The sequence below is a fragment of the Oncorhynchus tshawytscha genome, linkage group LG06 (assembly GCF_018296145.1).
Source record: "Oncorhynchus tshawytscha isolate Ot180627B linkage group LG06, Otsh_v2.0, whole genome shotgun sequence".
Lineage (NCBI taxonomy): Eukaryota > Metazoa > Chordata > Actinopteri > Salmoniformes > Salmonidae > Oncorhynchus > Oncorhynchus tshawytscha.
This window is the reverse complement of record NC_056434.1, coordinates 41,182,485-41,199,156: the sequence shown is the minus strand read 5'-3', so window position 1 is coordinate 41,199,156 and position 16,672 is coordinate 41,182,485. Positions and strand designations below refer to the sequence as shown.

The 16,672-nt window shown below is 43.4% G+C and overlaps 1 protein-coding gene across 1 annotated transcript in view; it reads right to left on the bottom strand.

Annotated features, from left to right (window-relative positions):
• Positions 1 to 1,016: 1,016 nt before the first annotated feature.
• mlc1 (modulator of VRAC current 1) overlaps positions 1,017 to 16,672 on the bottom strand; it is a 16,791-nt gene continuing 1,135 nt past the window's right edge. Inside the window, exons 2-12 of the mRNA XM_024398909.2 lie at positions 7,409 to 7,707; positions 6,991 to 7,080; positions 6,614 to 6,667; positions 4,974 to 5,075; positions 4,635 to 4,736; positions 3,359 to 3,430; positions 3,052 to 3,168; positions 2,806 to 2,862; positions 2,594 to 2,716; positions 2,117 to 2,278; positions 1,017 to 1,591 (exon numbers count right to left, since the gene is read on the bottom strand). Of these exons, the coding sequence (XP_024254677.2) occupies positions 1,511 to 1,591; positions 2,117 to 2,278; positions 2,594 to 2,716; positions 2,806 to 2,862; positions 3,052 to 3,168; positions 3,359 to 3,430; positions 4,635 to 4,736; positions 4,974 to 5,075; positions 6,614 to 6,667; positions 6,991 to 7,080; positions 7,409 to 7,642 (1,194 nt within the window). The 5' untranslated portion in view covers positions 7,643 to 7,707 and the 3' untranslated portion in view covers positions 1,017 to 1,510. The remainder of the gene's footprint in view (positions 1,592 to 2,116; positions 2,279 to 2,593; positions 2,717 to 2,805; positions 2,863 to 3,051; positions 3,169 to 3,358; positions 3,431 to 4,634; positions 4,737 to 4,973; positions 5,076 to 6,613; positions 6,668 to 6,990; positions 7,081 to 7,408; positions 7,708 to 16,672) is intronic.

Here is a 16,672-nt window from a genome sequence, read left to right as displayed (position 1 = left end):
TTTAATTTTTTTACTTTAGTTAATTTAGTAAATATTTTTCTTAGCTCTTATTTTTCTTAAAACTGCATTGTTGGTTAAGGGCTTCTAAGTAAGCATTTCACCTGTTGTATTCAGCGCATGTGACAAATAACATTTAATTTGATTTGACAAATAAAATGGCACTCTAAAATGTGCAGTTTTGACACACAATCAATGCCACAGGTGTCTTACGTTTTGAGGGAGCATGCAATTGGCATGCTGAATGTCCACCAGAACTGTTTCCAGATCATTTAATGTTAATTTCTATTCCATAAGCTATCTCCAACGTCGTTTTAGAGAATTTGGAAGTCCGTCCAACCGGCTTCACAACCGCAGACTATGTGAAACCACGTGAGCCTAGGACCTCCACGTCCGGCTTCTTTACCTGCGGGATCGTCTAAGACCAGCCACCCGGACAGCTGAGGAGTGTTTCTGTCTGTAATAAAGCCCTTTTTAGGGGAAAACCCCATTCTGGTTGGCTGGGCCTGCTCTCCAGTGGGTGGGCCTGGCTCCCAAGTGGGTGGGCCTATGTCCTCCCAGGCCCACTCATATGGCTGCGCCCCTGCCCAGTCATGTGAAATCCATAGATTAGGGCATAATGAATTCCTTTCAATTGACTGATTTCCTCATATGAACTGTAACTCAGTAAAATCATTGAAATTGTTGCATGTTGCGTTTATATATTTGCTCATTATAGATGAAAACAAATTGTACAGTAATTCACAGCATTTCCAGACATTATCGAAGGAAGGAACTCAAGTGTTTAGCAATTCCGCACCAACAACCAAATTTGTTTTCTCAAAGTCGCATATGACACCACTGTTTGCTGAACATTGTATCCCAACTTCGAAAGCTGAGTTGAGTATTTTGTGCCATTCGTATATTGTGACCAGAAAGACAAGTCAATAGCATAGTCTTCTTGGTGCTTCAGCACGTGCCAGACAGAAAAGGGGGATTGATACATGTGATCGTTCATAAAATGGTGAAGTGACATGATGGTGTATAAATTGTTTTATTTGTCGACATGACAGGAATACAATCACCAACTGTATCTAAAGGACACAATAGTTTTATAGTAAAAAACTGAAGGTCTGTTGTATATGTAAATCTCCATGTAAATATCAATTAGACCTAAAGCTCTATATATAAAGATAACTACATACAGACACAGACTGAAAGAATACCGTGCTGCAAATACAGTACACGGAGGCATGAGAGTACTCAATTGTCTACAGATTGTACACAGTAAGGAGATTGTTATAGCATGTTTTAAAATGTAGACCTCAGAGATATGTGAATGATTATGACGTCACACACTTCCTACTGTATCCTTCCTCTCCATCCCCTCACTCTTTTGTCCTCCCCCTGTCCTTGCTCCTTTTCTTTTTCTTTTCTCTGACAGGGAAACTGACTGACGTTATTCATTATTTATTTTTTCTTCCTCTCCCTTGTCTGTCTTTTCTGTTTTGTCCTCCTTCTCCTCCTCCTCTGTTCACTGTGCCATTTGGACCACAACCGCCTTCCAGGCCTTGTCTTTGTCAAACTCCCGCAGTGTTCCATTGGATGCTTGTTGCTGAGTGAGCAAGATGGAGGGAGGGAAGAGGGAAGAGGGGATGGATAGGAAAGGAGAGGAGATCGTTTAGAAAAGGAAATAGAGAGACAGAGCAGAGACAGTTATACAGTACTTTGTCACTGCGGTCTGCACACCGTCAATGCACAACATACTGTTTTTCCATGAATGACCAGCTTAGACATAGGCATCACTCCCCCTCACACATTACTGACATTTTCAGAGAGCTGGTGCATCTCTCACCTCAGTATGTCAAAGCATCAGTGACTCTTCGTCAGTGACTCTTCATCAGTGAATCTTCATCAGTGAGTCATAGAGCACAACATCTCATCTGCTAAAGATATGTGTGTGTGTGGGTCTGTGTGCATGCATGCGTGTTTGAGAGAGAGACAGCAAGACGGAGAAAGAGAGAGAAAGAGAGAGAGAGAGACTGTATGCAGTATGATAGGAGAGTACAATAGGAGAGTGTTGGTCCTAGTTCATGTCCATGGGAGTCTGCATGACTGTGTGAACAGTATGTGTGTGTACCTCTGAGTGGAAGGCTGGGAGCTGCAGGCTGTCATCCCACTCTGGACCCCCCATGCGGAGCTGGCTCTTGTAGGAGGCACAGTGCACCACAGTGGCCAGAGTCAGAACTGCCTGCACCAGCAGCAGCGCCATCAGAATCAGCAGCAGGATCTCATACGATTGCTAGGGACACACACATACATGTTGTATTGGTACATCATCTAAGTTACAACCACAGAATCATTCTTGAGCATTTCGCATGTCCCTTTGTCAAAACTTTGGGATTCACTCACTATCTGAGTTATAACCACCACATGAAAAGCTCTGTATGATTTTATATTTCATTGAATTTCTTGATGGTCATTAGTTATATCTTGACCATGTTTGTCAAAAACGGACAATGACTTTGAGCTGGAGGCTTCCCCGAGGCAATCCTTCTGAGCTCATCCTATTTACACAGACTCTATCTACTGTGTCACAGAGCACTAGGCAGCTCACCTTGGCTGTAGACACCTCATGCAGGAAGATGTCAATGAAACTGAGCACACTGCAGGAGAGGAAGCCTGAGGCTGAGAAGAGCAGTGGGGACGTCACACTGCTGATGGCAATCAGCATCTCCACCTGAGAGGCGGCGGGGGGATAAATAGTCTTCAGTGAGGTAGTGGTTGAGCGTGACACCTGTCCGGAATACATAACCTTTAAAAACTCACCAGACACTTGTTGGGGTATTCTGCCACGACATGGCTGGCAATGGCACTGGGGAAACACTGCAGAGACAGGGACCAAAATAGAGGCACAAGTGATTCAGTCTCTTACCCATTGCTGAGTCACAGACAGATTATTGGGTCATGAATGAAGACTGGGATGTGTCTGCAAACAATTAGCCTCTGGTGGGTGCAACACTTTTTGGAACCACTGTTATATAGGGCCAATGTAACACAGGCAGCTTAACTCACAGCCACTAAGATCCAGAAGAAGGTGACAGACAGGTATGGACCAGGGAGCAAGACGTCCATGTTGAGAGCGATGATACCGCCAAACACAGCCGAGATTCCTACTATCACCTCAATCACCTGTCAGAAAATAGCAGTGACCATTGGGATGCTGTATCAATGCTGGTGTACTGTGCTGAACAACAATGTAGCCGGCGTACGTGTGGTGTTTCAATGTACAAACATTAGAGCCACTGTTAAGAGTACATAGTAGAATGTGTATTAATGTATCTCATTCATGAACACAGAAACTCAGTGTCTATGTGCTCACAGAGTAGGCCTTTAGAAGTCGGGTGGGAAAGACGGTCGGTGTCAGAACCACAGGACCGTCATATGTCACGGGCTGAGGGAGAGAAAGGGAGGGAGAAGGAGGCGGTACAAAGTGGGGGAGAGGGAGAATCAGAGAGAGAGAGAATGGGAAGAGAGAGGACATACAGTGCGGAGGGAGGGGAAGAGAGAGGACATACAGTGCGGAGGGGGGAGAGAGAGGACATACAGTGCGGAGGGGGAGAGAGAGGACATACAGTGTGGAGGGGGAGAGAGAGGACATACAGTGTGGAGGGGGAGAGAGAGGACATACAGTGCGGAGGGGGAGAGAGAGGACATACAGTGCGGAGGGAGGGGGAGAGAGAGGACATACAGTGCGGAGGGAGGGGAAGAGAGAGGACATACAGTGTGGAGGGGGAGAGAGAGGACATACAGTGTGGAGGGGGAGAGAGAGGACATACAGTGTGGAATAGGAGAGAGAGGACATACAGTGTGGAATAGGGGGAGAGAGAGGACATACAGTGCGGAGGGAGGGGGAGAGAGAGGACATACAGTGCGGAGGGAGGGGGAGAGAGAGGACATACAGTGCGGAGGGAGGGGAGAGAGAGGACATACAGTGCGGAGGGAGGGGGAGAGAGAGGACATACAGTGCGGAGGGAGGGGAGAGAGGGACATACAGTGCGGAGGGGGAGAGAGAGGACATACAGTGCGGAGGCGGAGAGAGAGGACATACAGTGCGGAGGGAGGGGGAGAGAGAGGACATACAGTGCGGAGGGAGGGGAAGAGAGAGGACATACAGTGCGGAGGGAGGGGAAGAGAGAGGACATACAGTGTGGTGGGGGAGAGAGAGGACATACAGTGTGGAGGGGGAGAGAGAGGACATACAGTGCGGAGGGGGAGAGAGAGGACATACAGTGCGGAGGGAGGGGAAGAGAGAGGACATACAGTGTGGAGGGGGAGAGAGAGGACATACAGTGTGGAGGGGGAGAGAGAGGACATACAGTGCGGAGGGAGGGGGAGAGAGAGGACATACAGTGCGGAGGGAGGGGGAGAGAGAGGACATACAGTGTGGATGGAGGGGGAGAGAGAGGACATACAGTGCGGAGGGAGGGGGAGAGAGAGGACATACAGTGCGGAGGGAGGGGGAGAGAGAGGGATGGCATGTTATAATGACATGCAGACAAACAATCCTACACAGCACAGTATAAGAGAAATAAGACTACAGCCAACACATGCACATACTGTATACTGTTTCCCAGCTTTAACAATAACACACACACCTTCCTGTGGCTACAGCAGTCCTCTGCAGAGCGTGCAGACAGGATGACTGTACTGGCCATCAGCACCTCCAGCAGAATCAGCAGGATGAGGTTAAAGTTGATCTGAACAGCGGCGGGCCATGGGAGAGAAACAGAGGAGGGAAGAGAGATTGTCAGAGACAGGTAAAGAGATTCATTCAACATCTGTATCCTACAACATGCATGTGTGTGTGATTGTAATGCAAGTCAGGTTTTAGCGTATCATGCAAACAAACAATTGACGCCCCTCAAGGCTTTGCCTTAGGGCAACTACATCCAAGGTGCACAGAGAAGAGAAAAACAGATCGGCTGTAGACTCACATTGACAGCAGAGGGACTCAACACCAGCTTACAGCCAAACCACACCAGGCAAGTGGTCGTCACAGCGAAGGTGGACACAAATACCACCTGGAAATCTGACACCTGTCAATCACAGATGTAATATATATTATTAGCACCTACATCAGGGACATGTTGACAGTATTAAGGGGACATGTTAACAGTATTAAGGGGACACGTTTACAGTATTAAGGGGACATGTTAACAGTATTAAGGGGACATGTTGACAGTATTAATGGGATATGTTAACAGTTTTAAGGGGACATTCTGACAGTATTAAGGGGACATGTTGACAGTATTAAGGGGACATGTTGACAATTTTAAGGGGACATGTTGACAGTATTAAGGGGACATGTTGACAGTATTAAGGGGACATGTTGACAGTATTAAGGGGACATGTTAACAGTATTAAGGGGACATTCTGACAGTATTAAGGGGACATGTTGACAGTATTAAGGGGACATGTTGGCAGTATTAAGGGGACATGTTAACAGTATTAAGGGGACATTCTGACAGTATTAAGGGGACATGTTGACAGTATTAAGGGGACATGTTGGCAGTATTACGGGGACATTCTGACAGTATTAAGGGGACATGTTGACACTATTAAGGCGACATGTTAACAGTATTATGGGGACATGTTGACAGTATTAAGGGGACATGTTGCCAGTATTAAGGGGACATGTTGACAGTATTAAGGGGACATGTTGACAGCATTAACGCGACATGTTAACAGTATTGTGTGGACATGTTGACAGTATTAAGGGGACATGTTAACAGTATTAAGGGGACACGTTTACAGTATTAATGGGACATTCTGATAGTATTAAGAGGACATGTTGACAGTATTAAGGGGACATGTTGCCAGTATTAAGGGGACATGTTAACAGTATTAAGGAGACATTCTGACAGTATTAAGGGGACATGTTGACCGTATTAATGGGACATGTTGGCAGTATTAAGGGGACATTCTGACAGTATTAAGGGGAGATGTTGACTGTATTAAGGGGACATTCTGACAATTTTAAGGGGACATGTTGACACTATTAAGGGGACATGTTGACAGTATTAAGGGGACATGTTAACAGTATTAAGGGGACATTCTGACAGTATTAAGGGGACATGTTGACAGTATTAAGGGGACATTCTGACAGTATTAAGGGGACATGTTGACAGTATTAAGGGGACATGTTGGCAGTATTACGGGGACATTCTGACAGTATTAAGGGGACATTCTGACAGTATTAAGGGGACATTCTGACAGTATTAAGGGGACATTCTGACAGTATTAAGGGGACATTCTGACATTATTACGGGGACATGTTTACAGTATTAAGGGGACATTCTTACAGTATTAAGGGGACATTCTGATATTATTACGGGGCCATGTTTACAGTATTAAGGGGACACGTTGACAGTATTATGTGGACATGTTTACAGTATTAAGGTTAAGGGGACACGTTGACATTATTACGGGGACACGTTGAAATTATTACGGGGACATGTTTACAGTATTAAGAGGACATTCTGACAGCATTAGCTCAGTGGCCCCTGGACAACATTCATGCAACAAACGCACATTTGCTCATTGAGTAGCGTAAGCCTATTTGTTGTGTACTCACTGCAACATGATGGTTCTTGGCAATGGCAAAGCTGACAACTGCTGCCGGGACACTCTGAAACAAACACACACACAAATACTAATCTCACTCTGTAGCTCTCAAGCCTGGCACGCATGATTACACAAATATAGTACATACTCAATATTTGCTTGCCTGCAGTGCTATGCTGTTTCATAGGCACCAGGTGTTAAACGTTTTTGTAACTGGGCAGATTTGTCTTTATTTTAATGAACATGATTGGAAGCACGTGTCTCTGCTCTTGTAAGGGTTCTATTTTGAAGGTACTGTACTATCAAGTAACGATAATTATCATCATAATAACGACAATCATGAGGATCAGCCTGTTTTCAGACTCTGGTCAGCTGAGAGCCACTCACCGAGCCTGCAGCACAGCGCAGATAGTCCATAGCAGCAGGAAACACATTGCCCAGGTAGAGAGAGAAGCCTGCTGTGACCAACAGACTGCTCTGTGAACCACACACACGCGTACACACACACACCGCACAATGGTTAGCATGTAAACTGCCAAGAGGAGAGTTCACTTACCAAAAAGTTGTCTCCCCCACCCCTGTTCTCTTTTCTCTCACCCCTGTGAGGAGGTTGTACATTCCCCCTTTGAGGGATGATTTTATGCTCGTGTTTTTCTGTCTTCAAACCCGAATGTGAATGGAATAACCAGATGTATGTGCTCTCTCTAACCAATCAAGGGCATTGAGTAATCAATTACAGCAGCACTGGGTTTTTGGAATACCACATTTGTCCATCCCTTTAACTCTTGACCTCCCGACCTCTCACCCCAATGAGGACGCTGTAGAGCCAGGTCCTGTAGCTGAGGCAGGGGTGCATGGGCTTCTCAGAGTGGGCAAGCTGCAGGTCACTGGCCCTCACGTCCACCGTGTAGCTCTCTGGCCGCTCCCTCTCCGCACACCCCCGCCGGCCCACTGTACCCCCGCCACCCCCCCTCTCCAGCGTGGGCATCTGGGTGTAGCTGAACTCCTCCATGGCAGACAGATCGTCCCGCTGCATCATAGTGAGAGATGAGTGACAGCGCCCCCAGATAGTCCAATGGGACGGTCACACTGGGTCTGAGGAACCTGTGTGTGTCCGGCAGAGCGGACATGAACCTGTTACTGCAGTGGGTTAAATCTTCCCGGGGTCCAAACACATTAAGGCACTTACATTACATATAAAACAAAAGATAAAACAGTACATCATATCATAACATTATTACACCACTACACATCTACAATACAAAAATGGATAATACCACCATACAGCGTTATTTCAATGTAGGTGTGTGTAGAGTACTAGCGTTTGTCTGCATATGCACATGGCTGTACCTGTGTATGTGTCTCTTCCCAGTCCCCTCTGTTCCATGAGGGGTATTTTTATCTATTTTTAAAATCTGATTCTACTGCTTGCATCAGTTACCCGATGAGGAATAGAGTTCCATGTAGTCATGTCTCTATGTAGTACTGTGCGCCTCCCATAGTCTATTCTGGATTTGGGGATTGTGAAGAGACCTCTGGTGGCATGTCTTGAGAGGTATGCATGGGTGTCTGAGCTGTGTGCTAGTAGTTTAAACAGACAGCTCGGTACATTCAGCTTGTCAACACTTCTTACAAAAACAAGTAGTGATGAAGTCAATCTCTCCTCCACTTTGAGCCATGAGAGATTGACATGCATATCAATAATGTTAGCTACTCCTGTACATTTAAGGGCCAGCCGTGCTGCCCTGTTCTGAGCCAATTGTAATTTTCCTAAGTCCCTCTTTATGGCACCTGACCACATGACTGAACAGTAGTCCAAGTGTGACAAAACTAGGGCCTGTAGGACCTGCCTTGTTGATAGTGTTGATAAGAAGGCAGAGCAGAGCTTTATTATGGACAGACTTCTCCCCATCTTAGCTACCGTTGTATCAACATGTTTTGACCATGACAGTTTATAATCCATTGTTACTCCAAGCAGTTTAGTCATCTCAATTTACTCAATTTCCACGTTATTCATTACAATATTTAGTTGAGGTTTAGGGATGAGTGAATAATTTGTCCCAAATACAATGCTTCTAGTTTAAAAAAAATATATTTAAGACTAACTTATTCCTTGCCACCCATTCTGGTACTAACTGCAGCTCTTTGTTAACCTCTTGAAGCTAGGGGGCACTATTTTTATGTTTGGAAAAATAACGTTCCCAAAGTAAACGGCCTATTTCTCAGGACAAGATGCTAGAATATGCATATAATTGACAGATTAGGATAGAAAAAACAAGTTTCCAAAACTGTCAAAATATTGTCTGTGAGTATAACAGAACTGATATTGCAGGCGAAACCCTGAGAAAAATCAAACCAGGAAGTGGCCTCTATTTTGAAAACTCCATGTTCCATAGCCTCCCATTGCTCCATTTAAATGGGATATCAACCAGATTCCTTTTCCTATCGCTTCCTCAAGGTGTCAACAGTCTTCAGACATAGTTTCAGGCTTTTATTTTGAAAAATGAGCCAGAACGATAACATCAAGTCGTGGTCACATATGAGTTTTGCTAGCGCAACAGACTTTGGATAGGTATTGCTTTTCCCTCTTCTACTGTGAAAGACATTTGCGGTTGATATATTATTGATTATATATTTTAAAAACAACCTGAGGATTGATTATAAAAAACGTTTGATATGTTTCTGTGGACATTACGGATATTATTTGGAATTTGTCTGCGTTGTCGTGACCGCTCTTTCCTGTGGATTTCTGAACATAACGTGCCAAACAAACGGAGGTATTTTGGATATAAAAATCATCTTTATGGTACAAAAGGAACATTTGTTGTGTAACTGGGAGTCTCGTAAGTGAAAACATCTGAAGATCATCAAAGGTAAATGATTAATTTGATTGCTTTTCTGATTTTCGTGACCAAGCTACCTGATGCTATGTGTACTTAATGTTTTGTCATGCGATCGATAAACTTACACAAACGCTTGGATTGCTTTCGCTGTAAAGCATAATTTCAAAATCTGAGACGACAGGTGGATTAACAAAAGGCTAAGCTGTGTTTTGCAATACTGCACTTATGATTTCATGAATATAAATATTTTTAGTAATGTTATTTGACTGAGACGCTATGCTATTCAGCGGTTGCTGATGACAATTATCCCGCTTAAGGGATGGGTAGCATCAGGAAATTAAGTGTTGCAGTCATTTAAGTAGATGTAGACACATTGGCATTACTCAAAGCCAGTGGCATGTCATTAGTAAAGTGCAAACATTTGTAAGGGGCCTAGACAGCTGCCCTGGGGAATTCATGATTCTACCTGGATTATGTTGGAGATGCTTCCATTAAAGAACACCCTATGTGTTCTGTTAGACAGGTAACTCTTTATCCACAATATAGGGGGTGGTGGTGTAAAGCCATAACACATATGTTTTTCCAGCAGCAGACTATGATCGATAATGTCAAAAGTCACACTGAAGTCTAACAAAACAGCCCCCACAATCTTTTCATCATCAATTTTTCTCAACCAGTCATTTGAGTAAGTGCTGTGCTTGTTGAATGTCCTTCCCTATAAGCGTGCTAAAAGTTTGTTGGCAATTTGTTTACTGTAAAATAGCATTGTATCTGGTCAAACACAATTTTTTCCAAAGTTTACTAAGGGTTGGTAACAGGTTGATTGGTCGGCTATTTGAGCCAGTAAAGGGGACTTTACTATTCTTAGGTAGCGGAATGACTTTTGCTTCCCTACAGGCCTGAGGGCACACACTTTCTAGTAGGCTTAGATTGAAGATATGGCAATAGGAGTGGCAATATCATCTGCAATTATTCTCAGTAATTTTCCATTCAAGTTGTCAGACCCTGGTGGCTTATCATTGTTGATAGAAACATTTAAAAGGGTTCCAAAAGGGTTCTTCAGCTGTCCCCATAAGAGAACCCATTTTGGTACCCAAAGAATCCAAAAGGGTTCTACCTGCAACCAAAAATGGTTACTCAAAGGGTTCTCCTATGGGGACAGCCAATGACGGACTGGCCATCTGGAGCACCGGGAGTTTTCCCAGTGGGCCGCTTGACAATTGGGGCCCATGCAACACAAAATATAAATTACCCCAGCCCCTGCTTAAATTAAAATAACCAAGTGCTGTGTGTCTGACTGGCCCATGCGACTGACTGGCCCATCTGTCAGCCTCTCTCTCCCGTGCCAATTACTTTTGGTCCAGTCCATTCTATCTTTACCTGGGCACCGCCCCTTTTCCCATCTCTGTTAATTAGGGCTCAAATCCCGTTAACGGGATCGATTTGACAACAGCCAACAACAGAAATCCCATAATTCAAATTCCTCAAACATACAAGTATTATACACCATTTTAAAGATAAACTTGTTGTTAATCCAACCACAGTGTCCGATTTCGAAAAGGCTTTACAACGAAAGCATATCATGCGATTATGTTAGGTCAGCGCCTAGTCACAAAAAAACATCAATTTTCCAGAGGAGAGGAGTCACAAAAAGCAGAAATAGAGATAAAATGAATCACTAACCTTTGATGATCTTCATCAGATGGTACTGATAGGACTTCATGTTACACAATACATGTATGTTTTGTTCGATAAAGTTCATATTTATATCCAAAAATCTCAGTTTACATTGGCGCGTTATGTTCAGTAATGTTTTGCCTCCAGAACATCCGGTGATTTTGCAGAGAGCCACATCAATTTACAGAAATACTCATTATAAACGTTGATGAAAGACACTTCTCCTTAATGCAACCGCGGTGTCAGATTTCAAAAAAGCTTTACGGCAAAAGCACACCATGCGATCAAAAAAGTTCCATTACAGTTCATAGAAACATGTCAAACGATGTATATAATCAATCTTTTGGATGTTTTTATCACAAATCTTCAATAATATTCCAACCGGACAATTCCTTTGTCATAAGAAAGGAAAGGGACTGGAGCTGTGACTAAACTAAAGGCTTTCAGCCAGACCACTGGTTGAAACAGCTCTTATTCACTCCCCTTTCACAATAGAAGCCTGAAACAACGTTCTAAAGACTGTTGACATCTAGTGGAAGCCCTAGGAAGTGCAATCTGACCCCATTTACACTGGATATTGGATAGGCAATCACTTGAAAAACTACAAACCTCAGATTTCCCCCTTCCTGGTTGGATTTTTCTCATGTTTTGCCTGCCATATGAGTTCTGTTATACTGACAGACATTATTTTAACAGTTTTGGAAATTGTGTTTTCTATCCAAATCTACTATGCATATTCTAGCTTCTGGGCCTGAGTAACATGCAGTTTACTTAAGGCACGCTTTTCATCCAGACGTGAAAATACTGCCCCCTTGCATAAGAGGTTAAGTGGTGACATTTGGATAAATAGTGGAGTGGAGCAAGATGGACAAACAAAAAGAGAAAAACGTAAAAGGTGGTGCTGATAAGCAGAGGAAGAAGAGGTTGAAGTCCCTTGAGGCTGATGCAGCCAAATGTTTTAAAATATCAAATTATTAATTTGGCGCCATTACCAGTCAATCATCTCAGCCTAGTGAGCCTGAAGGCACTGGCAGCAGAGAGGAGAGAGAGAGCAGAGAGAGCAGCCCATTGAGCCCAGCAATAGTCAAGGTTTTGCAGCTGAAGCGGTAAGACAGAAGGCAATAGGGAGAAGATAAGCAATGTTTGGGTTTAGCTAGCTGGCTATTTAGCTATATCGGGTGCCTTTTGTTGAAACAAGCGCTCGTCAATGTCACTTTTTGTGAACAGACCAATCACAGCCTGGATGGGGCTGGACATTAAAACAAGGTTGACGTACTACAGCAAACTTTCGAAATGTTGAAGTCATTGTTATGCATGAATGGTTATGATTATTGACAAGTTAGTACTTAGAGACTAACCACCAATGTACAGTCATGTCCAAAAAGTTTTGAGAATGACACAAATATTAATTTCCACAAAGTTTGCTGCTTCAGTGTCTTTAGATATTTTTGTCAGATGTTACTATGGAATACTAAATTATAATTACAAGCATTTCATAAGTGTCAAAGGCTTTTATTGACAATTACATGAAGTTTATGCAAAGAGTCAATGTTTGCAGTGTTGACACTTCTTTTTCAAGACCTCTGCAATCCACCCTGGCATGCTGTCAATTAACTTCTGGGCCACATCCTGACTGATGGCAGCCCATTCTTGCATAATCAATGCTTGGAGTTTGTCAGAATTTGTGGGTTTTTGTTTGTCCACCCGCCTCTTGAGGATTGACCACAAGTTCTCAATGGGATTAAGGTCTGGGAAGTTTCCTGGCCATGGACCCAAAATATCAAAGTTTTGTTCCCCGAGCCACTTAGTTATCACTTTTGCCTTATGGCAAGGTGCTCCATCATGCTGGAAAAGGCATTGTTCATCACCAAACTGTTCCTGGATGGTTGGGAGAAGTTGCTCTCGGAGGATGTGTTGGTACCACTCTTTATTCATGGCTGTGTTCTTAGGCAAAATTGTGAGTGAGCCCACTCCCTTGGCTGAGAAGCAACCCTACTCATGAATGGTCTCAGGATGCTTTACAGTTGGCATGACACAGGACTGATGGTAGCGCTCACCTTGTCTTCTCCGGACAAGCTTTTGTCCGGAAGCCCCAAACAATCGGAAAGGGGATTCATCAGAGAAAATGACTTTACCCCAGTCCTCAGCAGTCCAAACCCTGTACCTTTTGCAGAATATCAGTCTGTCCCTGATGTTTTTCCTGGAGAGAAGTAGTTTCTTTGCTGCCATTCTTGACACCAGGCCATCCTCCAAAAGTCTTCGCCTCATACTGAGGCAGCAGACTTTGTGAAAATGTATATTTGTGTCATTCTCAAAACTTTTTGCCTTGACTGTAGACCATTTTTCTTGCAAAATGATTTAACGATGGAACAAAACCTAAAAAAAATGATAAACGTTGGTTATGTATTTCTTAACAACATAGCTGTGTTCTTCCGTGAATCCTACCAGAGGATGAACATTTGGGAGAAGGAGAGCAAGGACCAAAGACACAGACGTCTTGCTCCAATTGGAGAGACACGCTGGTGGGCTAAAGACAGTGCCTTAAAGAAAGGCTTTGGAACTTTTGGAAATCCAGATGAGGGTCTGTATGTTGATGTCCTTCTCACTCTTTCAACCATACAAGATCAGAAAAACATCAACACCATTGCATGGGTCAAGGCACAAGGATACATTGAGGGGTTGCTGAAGTATGAAACAATACTTACAGCTCAGATATTCCTCAGAATTATTCAGGTCACCTCACCAGTCTGAAAATATCTTCAAACAAGTGGAATGGACATTCTGTCTGCGCATCGTATGGATGTGTCTACAGAGGAGCAGCTGAAAGGAACATCAAGAGATTTTGAAAAAGTCAAGGCTGCTGCAGACACATTTGTCCAGTGGGCCAACAGAAAGTTGCAGGAACGGGATGAGGAAACAGAGCTAGGAGTTAGAGACCACTCTGCCAACGAAAAGGGCTAGAAAGAAGGAAACCATGCCTGGAGAGATGGCACAAGATGAGACTTGGGCAGAGAGTGCATACAGGATTGGTGTCCATAATCAAATTCTGGATACAATTATAGATAGCATCCATCGGCAATTTCTGAGTAATGGCACTTTGTATGCCGACATGGCTCTTCTGGACCCTAAACACTTTAGTCAGCTAACATCCAGTGCCAGTGGCCTTCCACAGACAGCCCTTCCACAGACAGCCCTTCAATAACTAAGACAATATTTGATCAAATTTGACAGCAGAGCAACGGTGACCAATTTACAGAGTGAGCTCATGAGTCTGGTAGAACAGTGGACTAGGTTAAAACTTCTTGGTGACAGGGGGCAGTATTGAGTAGCTTGGATGAATAAGGTGCCCAGAGTAAACTGCCTGCTACTCTGTCCCAGATGCTAATATATGCATATTATTAGTAGTATTGGATAGAAAACACTCTGAAGTTTCTAAAACTGTTTGAATGATGTCTGTGAGTATAACAGAACTCATATGGCAGGTGAAAACCTGAGACAAATCCAACCAGGAAGTGGGAAATCTGAGGTTTTGTAGTTTCATTTAAGTGATTGCCTATCCAATATGCTGTGTCTATGGGGCCAGATTGCACTTCCCAAGGCTTCCAGCAGATGTCAATAGTCTTTAGAAAGTTGTTTGAGACTTCTATTGTGGAAGGGTGTCGAATAAGAGCTGTTTCAACAAGTGGACTAGGCTGTGGCCAATCAGTTGTTTACTGCGCGGTCACCCCGTTCCTTCTTTTCCTCTGTAATGAATATGCTATTGTCCGGTTGGAATATTATTGAAGATTTATTATAAAAATATCCTAAGGATTGATTGTAAACATCGTTTGACATGTTTCTACAAACTGTAATGGAACTCTTTTGACTTTTCGTCTGGATTTTGCACTCGCGCACTGTGCCTTTGGAATAGTGAACTAAACGTGCGAACAAAACGTAGGTATTTGTTTTTAAATATGTAATACGTAATCGAACAAAACAAACATTTCTTATGGAAGTGGGAGTCCTGGGACTGCATTCCAACGAAGATCAGCAAAGGTAAGTGAAGATTTATAATGCTATTTATGACTTTTGTTGACTCCACAATTTGGCAGGTAACTGTATGGCTTGCTTTTGTGGCTGAACGCTGTTCTCAGATTATTGAATATTGTGCTTTTGCCGTAAAGCTTTTTTGAAATCTGACACAGTGGTTGCATTAAGAACAAGTTTTTCTTTAATTTTATGTAAAACATGTATCTTTCATCAAAGTTTATGATGAGTATTTCTGTTATATGATGTGGCTCTCTGCAATTTCTCTGGATGTTTTGGAGGCACTTCTGAACATGGCATCAATGTAAACTGAGGTTTTTGGATATAAATATGAACTTGATCGAACAAAACATACATGTATTGTGTAACATTGAGTCCTGGGAGTGTCATCTGATGAAGATCGTCAAAGGTTAGTGATTCATTTTATCTATATTTCTGCTTTTTGTTTCACCTCTCTTTGGTTGGAAAATGGCTGAATGCTTTCTGTGACTAGTTTCTGACCTAACATAATGATATGTTCTGCTTTCGCCGAAAAGCCTTTTTGAAATCGGACACCGTGGTTGGATTAACGAGAAGTGTATATTTAAAATGGTCTAAAATACTTGTATGGTTGAGGAATTTTAATTATGAGATTTCTGTTGTTTTGAATTTGGCGCCCTGCAATTTCACTGGCTGTTGGCGAGGTGGGACGCTACCGTCCCGAACGATCCCAGAGAGGTCAAAATAATCGTGATTTGAAGAATACACAACCAGGACTATGGAGGACTATGGACCTGAAGGAAATGAAGACGACGTGGAGATGGTGAACAAGAGCTGTTCATCTTGCAAGGACTGTCCAGTGTGTTGCTACCGTATTCTTAGTCAGTACAACCTATTGACCGAAGCATACCACATCCTGGGCCTTGCTTAGAAGTTCCTACTTACCCTGTCAGTAACCCAGGTAGCTTGCGAGCGGAGCTTCTCTACTCTGAAATTCATCAACAGTAGGCAAAGGAGCACTCTATCTCAACAGCACCTGGAGGCTTTTATGGTCATGGCTACTGAGTGAGATGTTTTAACGGCCCTAGACCATGACCTGGTTATAGATGGCATTGCTGAGAGAAGTGAGCTGCTGCAGAAATGGCTAATTTAACAAGGTAGGAAATATGTTTATTTAAATTTTATTCTATGACTTGCCTACTCACCCGTCTTTTCACCCACAAATTTCTTCCTGTATTATCTATTCTACTGGTCAGATGGTTCCAGAGATTCTTGCCACCTAGCTGCCAGTGCCATTGTGCCAAGATGTGCTCCTTCCAGCCAGCCTCCCCCTAAGAGCAACACATCCCCCTTGTTCTATTTTACATCTATTTTACTAAAGTCGTTGTTATAAATATTGTTCAGTAATCTTGTTTTTCATAAAGTGTGGCGTGGGTTGTGTGGATGGTGGTGTATCGCTGGGGGGTTTTGGTGGGCCGGTCTGAGTCAAAAAGTCCAGGGCCATTTTTCATTCCCAGTTCGTCCCTGGGGACAGCCGAAGAACC